The sequence below is a fragment of the Numida meleagris genome, chromosome 5 (genome assembly GCF_002078875.1).
Source record: "Numida meleagris isolate 19003 breed g44 Domestic line chromosome 5, NumMel1.0, whole genome shotgun sequence".
NCBI lineage: Eukaryota > Metazoa > Chordata > Aves > Galliformes > Numididae > Numida > Numida meleagris.
The window spans coordinates 56,413,417-56,422,632 of record NC_034413.1 but is presented as its reverse complement, the minus strand read 5'-3'; the positions used below and the strand labels follow the sequence as shown (position 1 = coordinate 56,422,632).

General features: G+C 61.9%; 2 protein-coding genes across 2 annotated transcripts; both read right to left on the bottom strand.

The window, feature by feature from the left end:
* Positions 3-2,059, bottom strand: LOC110400232 (tubulin alpha-5 chain-like; the record flags this gene model as incomplete). The annotated part of the gene is made up of 4 exons (XM_021399943.1): positions 1,889-2,059; positions 931-1,153; positions 339-487; positions 3-140 (listed from the first exon to the last, which is right to left on the bottom strand). Coding segments are annotated over exons 1-4 (666 nt in total), but the record flags the coding sequence as incomplete, so codon positions are not given.
* LOC110399194 (tubulin alpha-4A chain) lies at positions 3,634-6,755 on the bottom strand. The gene is made up of 4 exons (XM_021397467.1): positions 6,612-6,755; positions 5,195-5,417; positions 4,886-5,034; positions 3,634-4,701 (listed from the first exon to the last, which is right to left on the bottom strand). Exons 1-4 carry the CDS (start codon positions 6,612-6,614, stop codon positions 3,730-3,732), a joined length of 1,347 nt encoding a protein of 448 aa, XP_021253142.1. The 5' UTR covers positions 6,615-6,755; the 3' UTR covers positions 3,634-3,729.

Sequence of the window (9,216 nt, the reverse complement as noted above, 5' to 3'; positions counted from 1 at the left end):
TAGATGGAGAACTCAAGCTTGGACTTCTTGCCATAGTCAACAGAGAGTCGCTCCATCAGCAGGGAGGTGAATCCTGAGCCAGTGCCACCTCCAAAACTGTGGAAAACAAGGAAGCCCTGGAGGCCCGTGCACTGGTCAGCCTGCAGAGAGAGAAACACGTGAGATTGCTCTGTCACAGATCTTCATGTCAACACCGGACTGCAGAAGTCCTTCAGGACCTGTTCCATCTCTGCCACAGACAGCTGCAAATCCCTCTCTTGGCACAGCAGGGCTCTGAGCCCCAGCACTATGGCTTAGCCCAGCCCAGAGATATGTGACCCCCCTTTGTGGTTACCCACCAGCTTCCGGATCCTGTCCAGCACTTGGTCGATGATCTCCTTGCCGATGGTGTAGTGCCCACGGGCATAGTTGTTGGCAGCATCCTCCTTGCCAGTGATGAGCTGCTCAGGGTGGAAGAGCTGCCGGTAGATCCCAGCCCGCACCTCATCTAGGAGAGAGCAGGGGAGGCTGAGGACGGTGAAGGCTTTGAGCTGGCTGCCAAGCAGCTGAGTGCCCATCCCTCATCCTCCTCCCATTCTACCTGCCAGGACCGTACGTCAGCGGGGCCCTGCAGGTGCCAGGTTTCTCTGCCAGCAGAGTCTGCTGCCACCACCCTGCACGGGAGCTCAACTTCTCCCACTCACGGGGAGCTGCCCGGCCACTGTGACACAGCCAGAGCCGCAGTGCCGGTCGGGCTGGTTTCTCTCCATGCTCGCACAGAGACTACCAGCACCACTGCCTCTAGGACACTGCAGTAATGACAGCTGGTGTGGAGGCTTGTGGCTTCTCCCGGGGTTACACATGGTACAGGATGCAGGAACGTATGCACCAGCTGCTTGCTGCCTGCCCAGGGCTGCACCCCGTGCCACACACCCTCAGCTCAGCGCTCACCAATCACAGTGGGCTCCAGGTCCACAAAGATGGCCCGCGGGACGTGCTTCCCGGCGCCGGTCTCGCAGAAGAAGGTGGTGAAGGAGTCATCCCCTCCACCGATGGTCTTGTCGCTGGGCATCTGCCCATCGGGCTGGATGCCGTGCTCCAGGCAGTACAGCTCCCAGCAGGTGTTGCCCATCTGGACGCCGGCCTGGCCGACGTGGACGGAGATGCACTCGCGCTGGGGAGGGGAAGGGAGGGTCAGACTGGGCATCACTGAGGGCTAGGGGCCAGCTCCGTGCTGCAAAACCCGCCCGGGGACGGTGCCCCAGTGCAGCATCGCTGCGGGCAGGGCTGGGGGGGTGCCAGGACTGCAGCTGCCGGGAGGGACAGGGACAGGGACAGGCCCATCCCGGTGAGACGAAGGGCACAGTGCCGCTAAATATAGCCCCGGGCCCGACGGCTGAGCCCATCACCCGCTTTGGCCATCGGCCCCGGCCCGCGCCGCCGCCGCCCGCACCCTCCAGGAGCAGCCGGGATCCGTCGGACCGGAGAGAACCCCCCGCCCTCCACCGCCAGCCCCGGCGGGGCGGCCCGGCTCAGCGGTGGGGGGAGCTCCGCCGCGCCCCTCGCCCGTGCCCCCGGTGCCCGGCCCGTGCTCCAACCCCCCCTCCGGCAGCTGTCCCCGTCTGTCCGCGGCCGTCGGTCACCGGACGCCACCGGAGAGGTCACCCCAGCTCCACAACCCGCTGCGGCGGCTGGGGGACACCGGGGCGCTCCGGGCTGGCGGGGGGGGTTGCCGGCAGGGGCGCTTTGCCCCCGGGCAGGGGCCGGTGGGGTTGCCCAAGGTCACGGTGGGGAAGGAGGGGGCGCGTCGCAGAGGCTCCGCCGTGCCTCCCCCCTCCGGTACCGGGGCGGCTACGTGGGCTCCCTCCCCGCCGCCGTGCCCAGTGCGCGGTGCCCGACCCACACTCACCATGCTGCGGCTGCGGGCCCGGGCTGTCCCGGTTGCTCTGTGCGGCGGGGCTCGGTGTGGAGCTGCGGCTGCGGCAATCCCCGCCGCAGCGAACCTCTTATGGGGGGGAGGGGCCTGCTGGCGCCACGCCCCTTTATTTGGGGAGGGTGTTTGCATGCGGCGAGGGGGGGGGATCTCGCAGGGAGGTAGCTGGAGTGTGTTTGAGTCTCTGCGCAGTTGGCAGAGGGGATGAGAAACCCTGAAGTGGGGGGACTGGGGTAGCTCTCCCTCTGCTTCCGGGAAGGAAACCGTGGTATCAGGAGGGCACTGCAGGCCTGCGGGGTTCAGCCACAGGATGGGGTACAGCAGCCCCTCAACTGTCCCCCCATCGGCCTCCCCTCACTGCAAGCTCTGTTGGGATCTAGAGCTCCCCGCAAGCTCTGTGTTCTGCTGTGCATGGTAGGAGACGCTGCTGGCTCCTCCCTACAGGGATGTGTAGTTCAGAGGTGCAGGATAACCTCCAGAAAAAAAGGGAACAGGACACAAATGCAACCACTGCGTGCTTCTGGCAGCAGTCACGTCACTCTGAGGGCACAGGGAGATGGTACCAAAGCGGCAGAATTACTCCTGGAGGAGCAGGGTCCTTCCTTGCCCCGTGCTCAGATCTCAGGAGCTGTTGGAAGCAGTGCCTGGTATGAGGGGCAGCAATTCCGCTCTGAGCAGCTGGCATGGCTCAATCTGAGCCCAGGGCTCCGGTCACAGCCATGAGGAGCAGTGCCACTGTGCCCTGCACAGTGGGTCTGTGCCTGGCCCTGCTCCAGCACTCGATGCAGCCCACTGCTGGCTCACACTTTCCCCTCCAGCAGACACACGGGTGCATGCTGGGAGGAGGAGGGCAGCAGAGGACAGTCCCTGGGGGTCAGTGTAGCTGGAGCATTAGTGTTAAGCAGGGAAAATTAATCTCTGGTCCCGGCATACTGGATAATGGGTAACACAAATCTCCTGTTTGCAGCTGGAGGAAGGCGCTGGTGCTCAGACATCTGAGTGCTGGGCAGCACGTGGCCAATGCAGGGCAGGCAGTGCTTGCCTTGTGCCCCAGGGGTGGCAGAGCCAGGCTGGGAGTGAGCAGGAGTGCTCCGTGATGGAGTCCCAGTGCTGGCATCAGCACTCCCCCACCTAACAAACAGCATCAGGCCCTGGGGCCAGGAATAGCCCCCCTCGAGCAGGGAAAAAGGGAGCAGTTCCATCAGGATGTGCCCATGGCATCCTTAGAAGCTACCTCAGGAAAGGTATTAAATAGTACCAAAGCCACTGGGGATCCTTTGAAGCCTTCTGGCATCAGCTCCAGCATGAGAAAAAGCAATGGCCAGGCTGTTCCTACTTTAACCATTTCTTCCTATTGAGTTCAGCCTCTGGAGTGCCTTCCCAAGTCCCTGCTCTCATGCACCAAAACGACACTGAGAAGACTGAAAAAAACTGCAGGCTACCCCAAGGGGAACTCATGCCCCTCTTCTGCCAGACCCTTTGGTTTCAGGTCCTGAGCCTGGTGCTTCTCCCATCACATTGTAAGAATTCCTCCTGGTCCCTTTGGCCGGGGATTTATCCAGAGCACTGTGTGCGTCCTGTCCTCAGCCACAAGTGTAGGGCTCTTAGCTGTGCAGGCAGCTGGAGCAGGAGCAGAGCATGCAGGGAGGAAGCATAGCAGCAGCAGCACTGAAGCACGCACCACACACCTGACCTGGCAAGAAACCAACACAGCTGGGGGGTCACTGGGAGACACGGAGGTTCTCAAACGGTTTATTGCAAAGGGTTTCCGCAGGTGACACGGGAAAAGCAGCAAGGTCCTCCGCTAGGCGGCCGCTCTACTCCTCGCCCTCCTCTTCATCCTCGTAGGAGTCCAGGCCCACCTCCTCGTAATCCTTCTCCAGGGCGGCCATGTCCTCCCGCGCCTCGGAGAACTCCCCCTCTTCCATGCCCTCGCCCACGTACCAGTGCACGAAGGCGCGCTTGGCGTACATCAGGTCGAACTTGTGGTCCAGGCGCGCCCAGGCCTCGGCGATGGCCGTGGTGTTGCTCAGCATGCAGACGGCGCGCTGCACCTTGGCCAGGTCTCCCCCCGGCACCACCGTGGGCGGCTGGTAATTGATGCCCACCTTGAAACCAGTGGGGCACCAGTCCACAAACTGGATGCTGCGCTTGGTCTTGATGGTGGCGATGGCGGCGTTGACGTCCTTGGGCACCACGTCCCCGCGGTACAGCAGGCAGCACGCCATGTACTTGCCGTGCCGAGGGTCGCACTTCACCATCTGGTTGGCCGGCTCAAAGCACGAGTTGGTGATCTCGGCCACCGACAGCTGCTCATGATAAGCCCTCTCAGCTGAAACAACCGGGGCGTAGGTGGCCAGGGGGAAGTGGATGCGAGGGTAGGGCACCAGGTTGGTCTGGAACTCAGTGAGGTCGACATTGAGTGCCCCATCAAACCTCAGAGAGGCAGTGATAGAGGACACAACCTGGCTGATGAGACGGTTGAGGTTGGTGTAGGTTGGGCGCTCAATGTCCAGGTTCCTGCGGCAGATGTCATAGATGGCCTCGTTGTCCACCATGAAGGCACAGTCCGAGTGCTCCAAGGTACTGTGAGTGGTGAGGATGGAGTTGTAGGGCTCCACCACAGCGGTGGAGACCTGTGGGGCTGGGTAGATGGAGAACTCAAGCTTGGACTTCTTGCCATAGTCAACAGAGAGTCGCTCCATCAGCAGGGAGGTGAATCCTGAGCCAGTGCCACCTCCAAAGCTGCGGAACACCAGGAAGCCCTGGAGGCCTGTGCACTGGTCAGCCTGCAGAGAGAGGGAGGTAAGTGAGAGTTCTCTGCACTATGACATTTGCTGGAGGGAAGTTTCAGAGCTTTGCTGGGGCAGCTGCAGACCCCTCCCACCACAGCAGGCTTGCTTCTTGCTCCCACCCCATGCACCATGACAGAGCTCAGTGCAGGGGCATGTATCCCCCATTGTGGTTACCCACCAGCTTTCGGATCCTGTCCAGCACTTGGTCGATGATCTCCTTGCCAATGGTGTAGTGCCCACGGGCGTAGTTGTTGGCAGCATCCTCCTTGCCGGTGATCATCTGCTCGGGGTGGAAGAGCTGCCGGTAGACCCCTCCTCGAATCTCATCTAGGAGAGGTGAGCACAACATCAGAGCCAAGTCTGGCCACGGGGAGAGGTCATAGGAGGCCCTGGGTTATTCTGCAGTTAGAGCGAGTGTGAAGAATGTGCCTGCCAGCAGCACTGCCATGCTGCACCCCTTGCCACGCACCCCGAGCTCAGCACTCACCGATCACAGTGGGCTCCAGGTCCACAAAGATGGCCCGCGGGACGTGCTTCCCGGCGCCGGTCTCGCAGAAGAAGGTGGTGAAGGAGTCATCCCCTCCACCGATGGTCTTGTCGCTGGGCATCTGCCCATCGGGCTGGATGCCGTGCTCCAGGCAGTACAGCTCCCAGCAGGTGTTGCCCATCTGGACGCCGGCCTGGCCGACGTGGACAGAGATGCACTCGCGCTGGGGAGGGATAAGCAGGATCAGAGCCCAGTGGGGACCACAGATGCGGCACATTCCCTGCTCTGCCCCAGCCAACAGCCTTGGGAACACCCAGGGGGCATCTCCTCCGTTTCACAAACACACACATTTGGAAGGCTGAGCCCTGCAGCAGCTGGCTTGGCCCTGTCCATCTGCTACTTCCAGAGCAGGGCTGTGATGGCAGAGCATCTCCCGTGCTCTGGGAGCTGTAGATGTGACAGCACTGAGAACAAGAGCCTGGCAAGGGACTAGTTTGCAGCGCTGAATGGTTGTCATGCTTGGAGGCTCCACTTCCCTAAATTAGCTCTGGAGTGGGAGGCGTTCGCTGCACGCTGCAGCTGAACCAAAGGCTGATGATGCAGAAGGGTCCCCCAGCAACGGGCTGAGATCGGTCCTGCAGCCTCCCTCCCTCCAGGTGAGACACCCCACAGGCTGCAGCCCTTCTGACAAGCACCAAAATAACCCAGTGCCTCGGTCCTGCTGTTGCCAAGACTGGAATGTGTCATCGGGCAGAGCATCCAAACCCAACCGGATTTCCAGCGCTCCGTGCCCCGCTGTGAGTCAGCGGGCAGGAAGGCGGTGGGGCCATTTTGTGCACTGGGTGCAGCACCGACGGCCGCACGAGGGGAGCACCCAGGGTACTCTCAGCACTGCTCAGACGCAGCGGGGACAGGGATAGAGAAACAAGCCCTTGACAACCTTAGAGAAATGGACTTCTGGCTCTCACCATCCCTCCCAAAGCGGAGGAATGAGGAGCGAACTGACACTCTCTCATCCCCCCCCAGCAGCTCCAACAGCTTTTGTAACATGAAAGCCAGCGGTGAGCCCCAGGAAACTCTGCAGCAGAAGCAAGCAGCCAGCACCGCTGCTGCTGTCAGCGCCTCGGGACGGCCACGAGAAGTACGATGTTTCTGCGGGAGCCGTGGCTGTTAAAGGGTGCAGAAGAAGCAGGGATGGGTTCAGCCTAAACGCAGCTCTCCCCGCGCCGATGCCCCCCTGCCTAGGGCACAGCGGGCACAGCAGCCTGGGAAAGGCTGCAGCCAGCCCGGCGCGGACGGAGGAGCACACCGGGTGCGGGACCCCGGCTGCACCGACACCACGGGGGTCGCACCCGCCCCGGGGGGCTCCTCCTGGGCTGTCCGGGGGCCCGGAGTGGGGGTCCGGCCGGGCACTCACCATGCTGCCGCTGCCGCTGCCGCACAGCTCCTCTGCCCGAACCACCGCAGCTCCGCTCGGCCGGCCCGGCCCCGCTGCCGCCTTATACCGGGGGTGGCACCCGCGCTCCGGGGAGGACGGCCCCGCCCGTTTCGTTTACATAAATTTGCATAAACCCGCATATATGTTGCGTGCGTTTGCTCAGCTGAATCTTTGCCTCCAAGGTGGCTCATTGGCGGAGTCTCTTTGCTGTGACTTCACCGGTGCTTGGTCCATCCTAAAACACCCTGCGGCACCCACCGTGATGCAGAGCCAGCCCTGCCTCTGCCCCAGCCTCTGACCTAATGAGTTTTCACTGAAAGGTGCTGTCATCCCTCGGCTCGTGCTGAAAGCTGAACATAAATGACCTTCTCACAATGGCCCTTCTTTGTCCCTGAGTCACCTGGCGAGTGTCACCTTCACGATGAAGAGGTGCAAAGTGACTGAAGGCAGTGCTGCTGCTGTGAAGGCTGTGCCAGCGTCTAACAGCACACCCGGAGCCCTGCTGAGATGCCTGGGCTAAATGAGCAAGGTGGGGCTCACCAAGATGATGCAAAAAGCTGCTGCCTCTACGGAGCTGCCCCAGGCTGGGTTTGCTGCTGGACCACAGAGTGCCGTGGTGGCTGTGTGACTCCAGAAATGCCTACATACCCCATGCTATAAGCGTCCTTTGGGTGACCTCAGAGATCTGTAGATAGCACAGCCCATGCTGATGCATGCAGTCTGTGAGCGGGAGGGAGGCTGGGAGCACTGAGGCATCAAAAATTGAGCCCTGTGAGCTAATTTGTGTGAAACAGAGTGGTGGGGTCCACTTTCGCCATGAAAATCTTTGCTGAGGTGCTGGCTGAAATACCTCCCAGATGCCAAGGGGTTGGTGCTGGTTGTCTCCTGTGTCTCCTGGCACCATGCTGCCTCGTGCCAATCAATTCTGGGGCGTTTATAGCATGAGCAGTCTACAGTGCGGGTTAGAGCACAAGTGGCAGAGCCGGGCAGTGAGCAGTGCCCCCGACTTTGCAAGATTTGTACGACAAGCTGTTGGCACCTCGAGGTGTGAAAGGATGTGCTGCTTCTCCAGGAGGTGCCTGGGTCTGTTCGTGCACCACTCTGCTGGAGAGCTGGGATGAAGAACCAAACTGTTGATGGAAGGAGTATAACAGGTTGGAGACAGCACAGGTGGCAGAGCCCTGTGCACCGCAGGGATGCAGGGGAACAAAACGCTGTGCTGCGCGTTCCCCCTCCTCCTGCCGAAGCAGCGTCCAGGTGCTGGCTGTGCCCCAGCTCCACGGGCTCTCTGTGCTGGAGCCGAGCTGAAACCGTGTAATTGCTGGTTCAGACGAAATGAAGCGAATTGTGAAACGCCTGCTGCGTGCGGAACAATGAGGGTAATTCCAGCCCTCGCTGCAGCCCTAAGCTCTGACTCACCGGGCACCGAGGCGCTCCCAGGGACGCAGCCGTGCTCATCCCCGACGTGCCGGGCTACCAGGGGCGAGTCGGGACCGGCCCTCGGTGAGCAGCCGCCTTGGCTCAGGGGCCGGCCGGGTGTCACCACCCTTCTTCATTCACACCCAGGGAAAAGCGGTTGCACACCCACGGCAGTGAACAGAGTGCGTCTGGCTGATGGCGATGACTTCACGTCGGAGCTCTGGGGTGAGGCGGGTGCCCTCAGGCAGATGAGCTGTGCCCATACTCCTGGTACCGGTGGCACTGAATTCCGCATGGGCAGGTGATGCTAGAGCTCTTGGGGGGCTCTGGACCACGGCTGAGTGCCCGTCCCCGGGCCTGCGGGCCTTCCTGTGCCACAGTGGTTGGGGGTTGCAACAGGGCTGCGGTCAGTTCTGTTGCAATGCTGAGGAGTGTGCCGGCGTGGGGCAGCAGCGGTGGGGCAAGAGTCAGAGCTGACTTCCTCATCCCCAGCAGCACAGCCCTGTATGCTCATCTGCTCCCCTGGTTTTGGGGAGAACCCGAGCCCTCGATGTCTTGGCAGATGCGTGTGAGGGCAGCATGTGTGTGGAAGGGGGTTTGGGGAGATGTCAGGGGGCCGTGTGTAGCGCCAGCAGCTTGTCAGACTGAGGAACCGGCCTGGAGTCACGGGCATCGCTGCAGCATTGTTAAAAGCGGAAAGGCGGTGCCGGCGGCTGGCCGGGTGCTGGTGCATTTCAGAGGGAAGCAGTTAACGAGGAGCGAGGTGCGGGGATGCCACCCGCTGGGGTACCCGAGGCCGTGCCCCACGAGCTGCGAGCACCCCTAGCGCACCTTGGGCTCAGCGCTTTGCGGAGCGGCCCCTTCCTCCAAATTCCCAAAGGAACTTCCTCGCGTTTAGCTCTATTGAAGCATTTTTTTTCGGCACGAAGCGTCCATCGGGCAGTTCTACAACATCCCGACTCGTTAATAGTCCCCTCCAGCATCGGCTGCTGGGTCGGTGCGGAGCTGGGACGGGCCCCACGTCGGGCACCGCTTTGCAGCGGCTGCCATGCGCCAAGGCACGAACTCACGGGGACCCCCTCAGGCGAGGGGCGGCCGGGCCGCAAACATCGACCAGCGCGGGGCGGGCTCCACTCCCCCGGCCCGGGGCTCCCCCTGGCGCCCG